The 13,144-nt window shown below is 43.1% G+C and overlaps 1 protein-coding gene and 1 long non-coding RNA gene across 2 annotated transcripts in view; both read left to right on the top strand.

The window, feature by feature from the left end:
* Positions 1-2,885, top strand: part of COL7A1 (collagen type VII alpha 1 chain) — a 313,236-nt gene extending 310,351 nt beyond the window's left edge. Inside the window, exons 27-29 of the mRNA XM_078662399.1 lie at positions 934-1,080; positions 2,606-2,725; positions 2,770-2,885. Of these exons, the coding sequence (XP_078518525.1) occupies positions 934-1,080; positions 2,606-2,725; positions 2,770-2,885 (383 nt within the window). The remainder of the gene's footprint in view (positions 1-933; positions 1,081-2,605; positions 2,726-2,769) is intronic.
* Positions 2,886-2,889: 4 nt separating this feature from the next.
* Positions 2,890-6,531, top strand: LOC144783472 (uncharacterized). The gene is made up of 3 exons (XR_013601451.1): positions 2,890-3,032; positions 3,907-4,043; positions 6,403-6,531. It is a non-coding gene; the product is annotated as an uncharacterized LOC144783472 (long non-coding RNA).
* Positions 6,532-13,144: the final 6,613 nt, after the last annotated feature.

Genomic DNA, 13,144 nt, shown 5'->3' with positions numbered 1-13,144 from the left:
GTCACCTTTTCACCTTTCTTTTTTCTCTGTCTCGTTCAGGACTATTCTGCCTTTCATGCTTTCCATTTCCAACACCTGGAAGTATTGAGCACACTTCTTCTGCCTATCCCCACTTACTGGCCTTGTCTGCCTTTCCTGCTTTTCTTCTCCTCTGTCCAGTCTACTGAGGCGACCTACAGTTCCTATTCCAAACTTTTGTTTCCTCTTTTCCACTTGTTTTCTACACTGCTCTGGTCGCCAGTCAGACTCCTTTAAGCTCCCAACTAGTTCTGCACACTGTAATTTATCCTCTTATTCAATAATCTCTTTGTCTCTCTGACCCCCCTCTACCATCAGTTGGTACCCTCTTCCACTGCGTACATTGACTGTTGCTTTCAATTTCCCCTTCTCACCGAATGGGTCTATCTGCCCCAATCACTCACCCCCATCTTTGTGTGTTTTGCTTCACCCCCTCCCACTTGCCCTCCCTATCTGTCTGCTCCACGTCCCCCCATCAGTTTGTCCCAGTCCTCCTCTTCCTACCTTGTCTACTCCCAACCCCTGCCGCCACCACTGCGCTGGTCTGTTTGTCCCATTCTTTCTCGTCCACCACTGTATCTCATCTGTCTCATTTTCTCTTTATCTATTGTTCCCTCTCTTCCGCTTCCCACCCTGATAATCCTGGCATCTCTGTCCGCACCTTCTTCCATGCAGCAAAGAGCTTTCTAAGTCATGGAACGGGGCCTTGAAACCAATTTCAGTTTTTTTTTTAGAGCTACCTTTCTTTATTGACTGACCATTGAATCTACTATTGTCTTTCTAACTCTGTACCCCAAAAGTTCCCCTCTTCAGTGAGAGGCTGAGGACAGAAGAAGGTTACCTCAGCAGAGAGTGATGAGTGTTCTGGGTTCAGTCCACCAGGTCCAAGTCTTGTTTGTTCTTTCCATCTGGCAGGTGGTTCGGAGATAACTCGAGAGATCGGTGGGGATGCCTCCTCCTACGAAATCAGTAGTCTCCAGCCAGGTGGTCGTTACGTGATCCGAATCACAACCCTCCTTGGAGACAGAGAAAGTGAACCAGTGTCGATCACAGCCACCACCGGTAAGTGTGAGGTGCACCGCAGAATAACATTATGCAATTTGGAAAGGCAGAAGGGGTGGTGTCTATGCCCACAGTCTGACACTTTCCGTAGACATATATAGTAATATATAGGAAGTGACTGAGGATGTTTACGTGTAAGCCAAGGGCGTCCACACTTCAAGCTGATAATGATGACCCGATACAGTGTTTCTGTGGTAGACAATTGTTTGATTGCTACACATAAAAAAAGTTCAATAATGATATCAATAATGCAAAAAACTACAAAGAGTTGCCAAAAAGCAACAAATGGTTAAAAAAACTAGACTTTGTGCAGCAGAAATGAACTTCCAAATAACAAAATGTGCTAAGTACACAGCTACCAAACTATATCCACAACTTGTATGTGATTTTACTGCAGGGTGACATGTTAGTGCAATATAAAATACCAAAGACAACAATGTTATGTTATGGTATGGTGTGTTATGGTATTTTATGTTCTGTTATGTTGTTATGTCATGGTATGTTAGGTTAGCTTAGCTTAGGTTATACCATGTCACTAGTATTGACAATGCATATTTCACCAACTTGTATAGACTCAATGTGCTTTTGGAGACTCGCTGTCTCTTTTGCACGGGTATGGTGTTCTTCATTGACTTGAGTCTTAAAGTTCTTATATCATTGTGTTTGGTAAGTGAAGGTCGGTCTGTTGCATTTAGTATTTAGTGGTGGTTACTATTGTCCAGAGGTGTGGTTACAATGTGACCCTACTGATTTGCAGATATTTTGTTAAATCTGCTAGTTTCTTATTTCTTATCTTTTAATATTGGGAGGGTTGAGAGAAATTATTAAATTGTCTATCTCTACTCAATTACTAGCCAATTTTAATATTCCACCACTTTTTCACATCACATTTATGCACTGCAATCCAGTTACCCGATGTTAAAATTGGTCTTTGGTGCCAACCATGATACAACTCTTTACTTTGCTTTGAGTTGAATGTCTGTCACAAGAACATCTACAGACTACACTTTCTCCTGGGTTAAGGAGAGCCCAGATGATGAACAGGGCGGTACCGTGCGGGAACTGATGGGCACCTTTTTCCTAATTCTGGAAGCAAGGGCTGTCTGGTTACACATCTTGCACATTAATCTGATCTAGTAATTTTCCTTTGCGCCTTTTCAAACAACACAGTGGACTCTTTGCTTTTTTTGTTTTTTGTGTGACCGTCAGACACTTTTTGTCATTTAGTGTTAAATTAGGGCACGTGTCTGTTTGGGTCCTTAATCTTGCCCTTGGACCCTCCTTTCTAATGTACTTTTATTGTCTACAATGTGCCCAATCCTGCCAGGACTCATTATAGTGTCATTTCTATATGGTTATGGTGGCAACATATTTAGTTCCATAGTGCTGTTTCTGTGCCAGTCTCTCCCTATATGTTTTGTTTAAACCCGCGCAGTCCAGTGTTGCCTCTTGGTAAGTTATTTGTGTTTTAAATGAAGAAATAGATTAATGTATTAACCTAAATGTCTTTGGGGTTACTCCTTAGCCCAGTTACCACCAGTCACCAACCTCCGAGTAACCGAGGTCCAAAAAGATGCTGTGACGCTGACGTGGAACCCCGTGCCGGGAGCGGTCAATTATATCCTATCGTGGAAACTTCCAACAGGTAATTCTCAACATTTTAATGTTTGGAACATTCTCCCAATGAAGATATTGTTGCAAGGGACCTTCCACCGGATGTTGTGGAGATCTCTGAGCACAGCTGGCTGCTGATCTCGGTTCACCCTCATCCTGTCTCATGTCCTCTCTTATGGCTTCTTTCCTAGAGCGAGAGGAGACGCAAAGGACCCTGTCCGGGTCGAGGAACGTCTACCAGGTGACCGGCCTCCGACTAGGGCGCCAGTACAGCTTCTCCATCCGCCCTGTGTATGATGCAGGGAGAGGACCAGAATCAACCGTCACAGAGCGTACAGGTGAGAAAGATGGATGCAAAGCCCACATGGAGGATACTATCGCCCTGCGTCTACATAGCGGACGCGTCTGTTTGTATCCCTCGCCTACCTTTTCACTCCTGTGATAGTGCACTTTAGAAAAACACATAACATACCAGGGGAGGAAGACGGGGCTGGTTTGAATTTTTTTGCGAGGGCGACTTTTGGATTCTAGTCTTGTCCTGCCTGTTTCCCACTTGCATCTTATAGCATCTTCTTCCAAGAAGCTGCTATCCTCATTGATCATGTATTTTATTACACCAACCGGTTTATTCACAAGTTAACTTACACTTTTGAGTAATTTACATATGTAAATTTACTCCTACACCTTTAAGTTACTCTACTACTTTTGGCAGTTCATAAAATCCCAGTGTATTGTTAATCAAAAATGTAGACATACACGTCTCCACCAGCTGAGGAGGGTGCAGCCAAATTCACAAGTGTAAGTTACTCCTGGAAAAAATAAATGTTAGCAAGGCCAGCACCACACATGGCTACTGCAACACCCTCTCAAAGAAACTAAAGGACACAGAATTTTAAATTAAAGCTCATAGGAAATATTGATGAATTCAATTCAATTATTTCAATTATAAATAGCTACAAACATAAATTAATTAAAAAAAATTATATATATATATATATATATATATATAAAAATATAACACCCACCTCACACATCATCAAATAGTTGAGGCTTTCTATTCAAAGAGAAGAATACTTTTCACAAAGTAAAATTTTCTTTGAAACAATTGGCAGTCTTAGCAGATCACGCCACTTCATGGTTGCATGTAAAGCAAGGTGCTCCTTGCGAGAGTTCAGCCTCTTACCCATGTGTGATTCTTCTTTTATTTTTCAGTTTGCGGCAGGGGTCGTGCGGACATCGTCTTTCTGGTCCATGGAACTCAAGACAATTCATACACCGAAAGTGCTGTCAAGACCTTCCTCACCGATGTGGTGTCCTCGCTAGGAGGACTTGGGCCTGATGCCACCCAGGTATGTGTTCCTTTGAGTCTGAAGATTATTCCAGATTTTTTGGTTTGAGTCCACAAAGGCTATGAACAACAACAAAATACCCTGTCCAGTGGACGTCAACTGGTGTCAGTTATTAGGGAATAGAACAGTCTATGTGTACTGATAACTACTCCAGGCCCCTACAATTTATGCGGGGACGATTCACTGCACTGCGCCCAGGTTCACGTTAATACAGGCCCACTTTCCTTGGCAGAAACACCGAACAACAAGTTGTCTGACCCATCTAGGTCAATGACAAGGATCCACACCCACAGTGTTGGACCAAATACTACTTAGAAAAAATGTGTGAGAGACAAGTGACACCTCACGGAAACACCACCAACGGGGTAACTGGTATGTAATTTCCAGACAAGCCCCTGTCTCATCATCGGTAGTCACTTGATTCTCAAAGAAATAAGAAAGACAGTGTCCAAAACAAACAACCAAAAACGTGTAACAAACAGTGGAAAGCAGAAAACATCTGCTAGTGACAAACACACAACATAAATAAGTGCATAAAACACATCATCCAGTTCCCTTAGCCAACTTTATTCGTAGGGAAATGAGTGTATGCTGTACCAATAAAAAGGCTGGTAGCTATTCATGCATACCATTACCTAATGCCATGGTGTTTCTGCCAAGGAAAGTGGGCCTTTTTTAACGTGAACCTGGGCGCAGTGCAGTGAATCGTCCCCGCATAAATTGTAGGGGCCTGGAGTAGTTATCAGTACACATAGACTGTTCTATTCCCTAGTAACTGACACCAGTTGACGTCCACTGGACAGGGTCTTTTGTTGTTGTTCTATGTTTGAGTGGAGGGCGACCCGGTCCTATTTTCCCTCTGAGCTCCCATTGAGAGTCCACAAAGGCTATGCCTGGAGAAATAAACTCTTCCTAGATCCATCTGCTATTTGTTTGACTCAAGCTGTGCTATCATACGTCATAGTGTACAGAGGGGTGCATGGAAAAGTCCTCAGATATTTCACTAGGGCCGAGCACCCCTAGCAGTCATCCAGATGCTTAAGATTTCTTTGGTGCACTGACTATCCCTGTGAGTAGTTACAAGGTATGTGGTGGAGGGTTCTTCAACACTCATTGCTTCTCCTTCTGGGACACCATTGCCTTTGCCGCAGGTTTGAAAGATGGTTCCTTAGATTCGGGAGAGTGTCAAAGATCCATAAATTCACGTCTACTGAAGAACTGTGGAGGACATAGTGCTAAGAAAAAATAACCCCTCATCATTGGCTCTATAGTTTTCCCGTCCACCCTTATGATGATCTCAGCATTATTCATTAACAGTATAAAAATGATGGTTGAAAATTGTTGAATCAATTGTGCCCAATCAGCCGTAACCACTCCAAATTCCTCTGGGTAGATATTGCTTCCATTTCATTGTTTTTAGCTCATTTATGCCATTACAGAAGTGGACCTGACTTAATCCCAATCATTTTATCTTTACCCCTAAAAGAGCATTCTAGTCTGAGCTGGCAGGGTACGTCTTCATAAAGAAAGAACACAGAAACGCATGTTGGCATCGCGGGTCTTCGGGCAGCACCTAAGGAGGTGGTAGCATATGGCCCACTTTGGGTGGCTGCATCCAACTTTGGGGAGTCTCATTCAGATGAGAACATTGTGATTAAATAAATGCATAAATCCATCTCAGTCATTGAGAATTTCCCTGAGTATATATCCATTACATGATTGTTGCTTTCTATTACATGATTGTTGCTTTCCATTACATGATTGTTGCTTTCTATTACATGATTGTTGCTTTCCATTACATGATTTTTGCTTTCTATTACATGATTGTTGAGCTCATCTGTGGAGTTGCAGCAGTAGAACGCCCTTATGCCGATCAGACTTTGCCCCGCCCAATAGCAGAATTTGAACCCGCACTGTCTGGACGTATCACCCCTAAACAGAACCCCAGCAGAACAGAAAGAGGATTTATCTTTGTTTGGCCTCATCCGCTGAGTGTTGGTTCAGTCCCTTTGCACAGTGATCTCAGGAAGCCTTATTCTGAATAAGATGTGCGACCAGGGGGCACCGCCAAGACACTGTGGTCAGTGCGTGATAACAGTTCTGAGGGTTTGCTTTCTGTATTTCTTTTTTATTCTGGAAGCACATGTTGTGTTCTGAGTGTATAGAGAAGAGGTCTTCCATTTTGTATAAAGGTCTGCCCTTTTGAGGCACTGGGAGAGGCACTCCATGGCCCTTGCTGAGACATTTCCCAAATCCCTTGTCGGCCATCCCCAGAGGAGCGTCTTGTCTCTCCCAGAAGACTTTGTCCCTTTCTTCTCCTGTGATGCTCCTAATACCTCTCTGCCTGGCTTCCACACAGATAGGTCTGGCTGTTTACAGCTTCCGAGCCCGCCCTTGGATCCTGCTCAACCGCTCCAGCGAAATTAGCGCTGTCGTGCAGCAAATACGGACCATCCCGTTTCAAGAGCCCAGTGGGACATCGATGGGTAAGATACAACGAAGCATTCGAGTCAGCGACTATCTGTGAGATTACACTGAGGGAAACACTGAGCTGTGCTGCCCTTACACCCCTATGATGGGCCAAGCTCTGCATCATATGGAAATCCCTATCCCATAAATGAAAAACCCATAATCTCAAAAACAAAATTACTGGAGGTGAGGTGTGGAGGTGAGATGGAAGAGGTTGGAGGGAGGTTCCCACTAAAATAAAGGTGATCAAAAATAATGTAAAAGATTGTGGTAATGGTCTGTTGGTAATTGGTAGAGCTATAGGTTACTTTAGCTTTATTTATATATCTCCCGCTGAGTGGCAGTGCTGTTGGGTTGGACCGGTGTGTTCTCTCGTTAGGGTTGTACTTTGGTGGGTGTCCACATTAAAGCAGTGAACACCTGTTGTGTGTTTCTTACTGCAGCTAGATGCAGTTAGGGGCCTGCTCGCAGAGATATGTTCCCACCCCTCAAGTCAATGTTTGAAATGTGTGAAAGAATACCTCCTACTATAGGAAACCCCCAAAAGCCAATCCAGTTTGGGGTGTGGCCCACACAAATAGCTTTCCCCTTTGCTTTGCCACTGATGTGCACAGTAGCTACCCCGGTCGTCTTGGCACTAACAAGTCACTAATTGTATTACCAGACAGCGTTCACCCTAGCCGCGTGCATGTTGGTGAAACAGTGCAAAAAAGACTGAATTGGAAGACATTTTACATAAATAGTACTACTAGCCAGAGCGAGGAGTAGCAGCGTGCAAGTGCTACAGAGAATGTATGAATCAGTAGTGGCTTCCCGAAGAGGTGGGTGTTGGTAGGTGGCATCCAGCAGGACGCTTGGTGGTGTGGCTTCTGAGTACATCCCTCGTTGTACCCCTCCTCTTTCAGTGCTGAAAGGAGGGGTATAATGAGGGATGTTTGCCCTATAATTTTTGTTTTATAACAATTGTTCGAAAAATATTTGTTCTAAAAGAAGGCAAAGTTCATAGGGTTTGGGTATGCATTTTTGACATTAATAAATGAAAAGACCTTGAATGAATGTAATAAAAAATATGGCTCAAAAGGAGGGAAAGCACTACAAACACAGCTCATTAGCCTACTTATCGGAGTCCTTATTTGACCTTGAACTGACCCTTGAGGGACTCGGTTGGACCGGTTTATGTCTGTCAGAGTTGGTCACACACTTTACAGTTCCCCTCAGATATTGATGGCAGATTAGCACCACAAATCCCTTGAAACTGTTCACTTACCCCGTCAACTAGAATTTTGTGGATTGTATTTTTCTCTAACTTCTGTGGCAGCCTATTGTTTTTTGTAGGTAGATCTATTGTTTCCAACACATAGCATATACTCACAGTGAGCTTTGAGGGAGAACTTGCTCATGATTGGATGGCTTTATTGTCTATTTCGGTGACCTGCTCGTGATTGGATGGCTTTCCTCCCTAGTCATGTTTTTGTTCTACCCAGGTGCAATTCGGTCTGACTGTTCTGACTGGATAACTTGTGTCCTTGGTCTGCTAACTTCAGGGGACTCTTTTTTTTTGCCCTTGTCCTCTCTTTTCAACTTCTTTTTCTTCTTCACCCATGCCCTCTCTTTTTGATCAATAATGACTTCCACTTATTGCACTACTGTGCACAAGTGCACTCTGTTTTTCACTTTTTTAGTTAATCTAAACATTAAAAAATGCCTTCTTGTGTCGTGATGTGTACACATGTGGGTGTGTAAACACTTCCGTGTGTGCATCAGCAGCCATTTTGGAATGGATTTCCTTTAACAGAAACCCCATTGCTATATTGCCAGCCATGGATGCACATACGTCTTAATGCGCTTGCCTGCATGTTAACAGCAGTTTTAAAACAAGCATTGGCAAAGCCAATTGCTCAGTCTTTTAAAGTCGAGACCTAAAGGCTTTGCCAATGGTTGCTTAAATGTTGTTGCTTTTGCCCTCACCACTTTGGCAGACATCGTATCCTTGTATCTGGCGCCCTTTCTGTGAAGCACTTTCCAAGGTTACTCTTGTGCCTCGCGCTAAGTGCTTTGTCCATATAGTCCGGAATGATGTAAAAGTCTTGTTCCCATCAGCACCTCCGCACTCTCCTACGCTCCATGTACGTTTCTGCTCTTGCACCCCTCCCCATTAGAGTTCAGCATTCATTGCTCCACTTTTTTATCTCTTTGCTTTATTGTCGTTAATCGGTGTCCTCTTGGAGGTGACGCCATCAGAGCTGTGTATTGAGGTATCAAGGGTGACATGGGCCCTAGTGCAAGTAGTGGAAGTGGGCTCAGTGTGGGTAATAAAGTACAGCAACAACCTGGGTTCAGTGGGCTCCTCAGGTCTTTGGGTCTTGGTGCCACTGCAGCTGCTGCACCATGGATAACTCCACCTCTGGGAGACAATATTCTTGGCTTTAGAGTGAAAATAAAACATTATTTTTCTTGCTTGTTGTACCACCACATGTGCACTCCATGGGCCATATTATCAACAACGGCGATAACATTTTAGCCGTTTTAGCGGCAGGAAACTGGAGCTAAAACGGCGATAAGAGGCTTGATAATATGCCCTAGAGAATTCCAATAGAAGCCCAGGTTTGATGTCCTTCCCACCAGAACCTAGCGATTCTATTGGAATTCACAAGGGCATATTATCAAGCCCCTTATCGCCATTTTAGCTACAGTTTCCTGCCGCTATAACAGCGATAATGTTATCGCCGTTCTTGATATTATGGCCCCATGATTCTTTCTGTCCACATTGCCTTGACACTCTGAAGGTGCTAGAACCACGTCACAGGACATCGCCTGAGTGTGTCGTTTCCTTCCTTCATGTTCAAGAGGTGACATCATGTCTCCCTTCTCGCTCTCAGGTGTCGCAATCGACTTTGCGAAGAATTTCATGTTCACTCCCAGCTACGGCAGGAGAGCAAATGTACCTGGGATACTGGTGATCCTCGCCGATGGACCGTCCGGGGATGACGTCTTGGAACCAGCAAGAGCGATAAGGGCAACTGGTAAGTTCTTATCGATCCTCGGACTGCTGATACAACTGGCATCATTCATTGGAGAGATGTACGCAGGAGACTAAATCGTACGTATGGGGAGATGGGGAATGTAGAGTTGGTATTGCCTCCAAACTTCAAAAGCAACATTTCTTAACGTAATATTTCTGAATTACTAGTTCTAAAATGAAATACATCCAAAAGAAACATTTCCTAAGTGTTTGTTTTAAAAACATAGAAAAGTATGGGGAGTGTGAACGGGTTTGGGGTGGAGAGTATAGGGTTTAGGATGTGGAAATAAGTGTTAAGGATTAATGTTAATGGGGTTAGGGGCATATGGATAAAGGTTTCACGCATATGGCATAGATATTAAGGGTTAGGATTTAAGGGTTAAGAGTTAGGCGCATAGACTTAGGAGTATATGGTTAGACGTATATGTTTAATATCATCGGACTGTTTATGGTGAAAGATATGGCTTGAGGATATGTAGTATAGGGTTAAGGGTTTGTGGATATAGATGTAAAGAGCATAATAGGGTTAATGATGTAAGGGGTTCGTACAGTAAAGGATTAAGGATATGAATTTAAAGCTTTGGAAAGGATTGCGGTAAGGATGTGGAGTTAAGTGTGGAGTTAAATGAATAAGTGTTGGAAATTTGTTTAATCTCTTACATCTATTGTTAGATTGTCTATACAAGAAAAAGATTTGCTTTTCACAGTAACACTACCCATAATTAATTTCACTGAACACACTTCAGTTTCCAAGTGATGCAATTAGAAGTAATAATCATGAACTGATCTTCATTCTCATTGAAAGAAAGGAGAATAACAATGTACAACAGTAGAGTTCTTGGTGAATCCGACCTTCAAATTTCTTGGAGGGCAAGTTCGTTTTTTTCAGATTTTCAAAAACTACTCACTATGGGGCCGATTCACAGAACTAACTTAAGACAAAAAACCTAAACTTACTACTTTTGGTATTCACAGAAGTTAGGATTTTGTCTTAAGTTTGTCTTAAGACAGACTTAAGACAAAATCCTAACTTAAGTCTGTCTTAAGTCTGTCTTACTTTTGTCTTAAGACAAACGTAAGACAAAATCCTAACTTCTGTGAATACCAAAAGTAGTAAGTTTAGGATTTTGTCTTACGTTAGTTCTGTGAATCGGGCCCAGCGTGTGTACATTTATCCAGTGTGGAAATCCTTAAATCTTAGCTTTTGCATAAAACCCTCTTGGATCAAAACCGGTCTGTTACATGGAGTATTTGGAATCACAAGCAATTTCCAGCAAATTCTTTTGCTTAGATGTGAGGGGAGCCAACTTCAGGGCAGAACAGACTGAATTGTTGAATAAATAAGGACTCTCCAGTAGGCCAGCGGCTCCACACACACGGGGTTGTGGAAGACTCGCTGGTCCTTTTTGAACCAATTGCGTAGAATACATCATCACTTCTGAAGCCGTCACAAATCTGGTGTAATGTGGTAAACACAATGACCTAGAACTTTTTCTGTAGGGAAACTGTATGGGCCCGATTCACAGAACTAACTTAAGACAAAATCCTAAACTTACTACTTTTGGTATTCACAGAAGTTAGGATTTTGTCTTAAATTTGTCTTAAGACAGACTTAAGACAGACTTAAGACAAAATCCTAACTTTAGTCTGTCTTAAGTCTGTCTTAAAACAAACGTAAGACAAAATCCTAACTTCTGTGAATACCAAAAGTAGTAAGTTTAGGATTTTGTCTTAAGTTAGTTCTGTGAATCAGGCCCAAAATGTCTTAGTCGATCCTACACTTGGTGCAACGCTCTTAGTTGTATTATATACAAGGTGATTTCTACAGGCTAATACAGGTGTTAAAACTCACCATGTCATTCCACACTTTGGGACTGATTTATTTATTGGCAGATGGCATATTTATGGTCGCCATGCATAGTTCTTTACTCGCGACAATGTGAGAGCACTCTGCCCGCCGTATTTAGAGATGTCCACTGTCCCTGTGGACATCTCCAGCATTTCCAGGAACCGCCACCACGGTAACTTACAACTTTACAAGCTACATATTTGTAACTGTAAACTTTTTTTTTTTTTTCAAAAAAGAAAATCCCAAAGCAAGATTTTCTTTTTGAAATTAAAAAGAACAATGACCACCTCACCATGGGAGTACTCTCCCATGGCAAAGTTGTCATTTAAAGGTTTTCTTGTCCCTCACAGCAGCCATGTGCTAAATACGCAGGCGCCTGGCTACCTGGGCTCTGCTTTGCTGGGCTGATGGTGAACATGACCTCCTCAACCAAGCAAACTTCTTGGTGGTCCTCCACCTCATAACAAGGGGCAGCATCGCTCAGGTGTATCAGTTTTGAGCCCTGAAGTGCCCAGAATGAAGTGTCAATCAGTGACACCTCATCGCAGAGTGGTGTGGGGTCATCAACTCTCACTGACCCCCTCCCACTCTTTGATGAATAAGGGACAGTCACGGGCAGCCTATGAGAGGAGGCGGCATTCCCAGCCTTCCAGGAACCTCAGAAGCTGAGATCACTGATGCAGCCGGCGAGTTGTTTGGTGTGTGTGTATGAATGAATGTATGTGTAGTTATGTGTGCTGTGAATGTGTATGTGCATGTCTATGTGCTTGTGAATAGTAGGTGTATGTGTGCACACTTGTGAATACATGGATGAGTGAGTGCATGTGTACTGTGTACGGGTGTGTATCACCTGCCCCCCGCTTGAATTAGCGGCTAATACTGCCCTACCATCGCATGGGTGGAATTTCTATCGGTGCCTTACCCAGAGAATGTCCTGACCTTTCTGCAGCCCATCAGGGGAGCACAATCAAGGTAAGTTAAAGATTTTTCTCTGTTACTCTGGGTGCTTGTGTCAAAGCTGGTGTCCCTGGTGGTGTGTGTGTGGGAGGAAGGGGGTGTAAGAGAGTGAGGGAGCATGTGCTTGTGTGTTGTGAGTTTTCAGTGTACATGAATGGTTATTCTTGTAATGACTGACAGTGTTAGTAAGAATTCCGTGGAATGGCTGGCAATGTGCTTCACATTATGAGACTCCCTCAACTTCAGGGAGACTTGAGGTAGCTGGCAATAGCTTCCTAGACGAAAGGCCAGAAAAATGTTTGTTACACTCCACTAATTCTAAACTTCATCAGTCGCCACTGCCATTTAGATGTCCTTTAGTTGGCCTTCCAACTGTGTGTAGTGCCTTGGTCAGCATGGCTAGCTGGAATTGATACAAAGCCTTGGTTTGTTTCTGCTTTAGCCAGTCCCAGTTGAATATGTGACGTTATAACGTGGTCGTTACACCGCGGTACGTTACTTCGCAGTTATTACAACACAAGTCGTTACAAAGACTTGCGCTGGATGGCGCTGGACTTAGGAATAGTATGATTTACTATTCCAACTCCAGCCTACGTAACAGTAAGGAAGGTGTTGGAATAGTAAATCATACTATTCCTTAGTGTATAGAGCCATCCAGCGCAAGTCGTTGTAACGACTTGCGTTGTATTCACCCCGATTTAAACATACCACGGTGTAACGACCGCTTTGTAAAGGTCGTTCGCCGTCCCGGTTTCTTTGGCATACTGCTTGTGACTTACAGATGCTTGCATTTTTTAGGGTGTT

This window comes from Lissotriton helveticus, chromosome 9 (assembly GCF_964261635.1).
Source record: "Lissotriton helveticus chromosome 9, aLisHel1.1, whole genome shotgun sequence".
NCBI classification, from domain to species: Eukaryota; Metazoa; Chordata; class Amphibia; order Caudata; family Salamandridae; genus Lissotriton; species Lissotriton helveticus.
The sequence above is the reverse complement of the archived record's forward strand: the minus strand, read 5'-3'. Positions and strand labels throughout refer to the sequence as shown.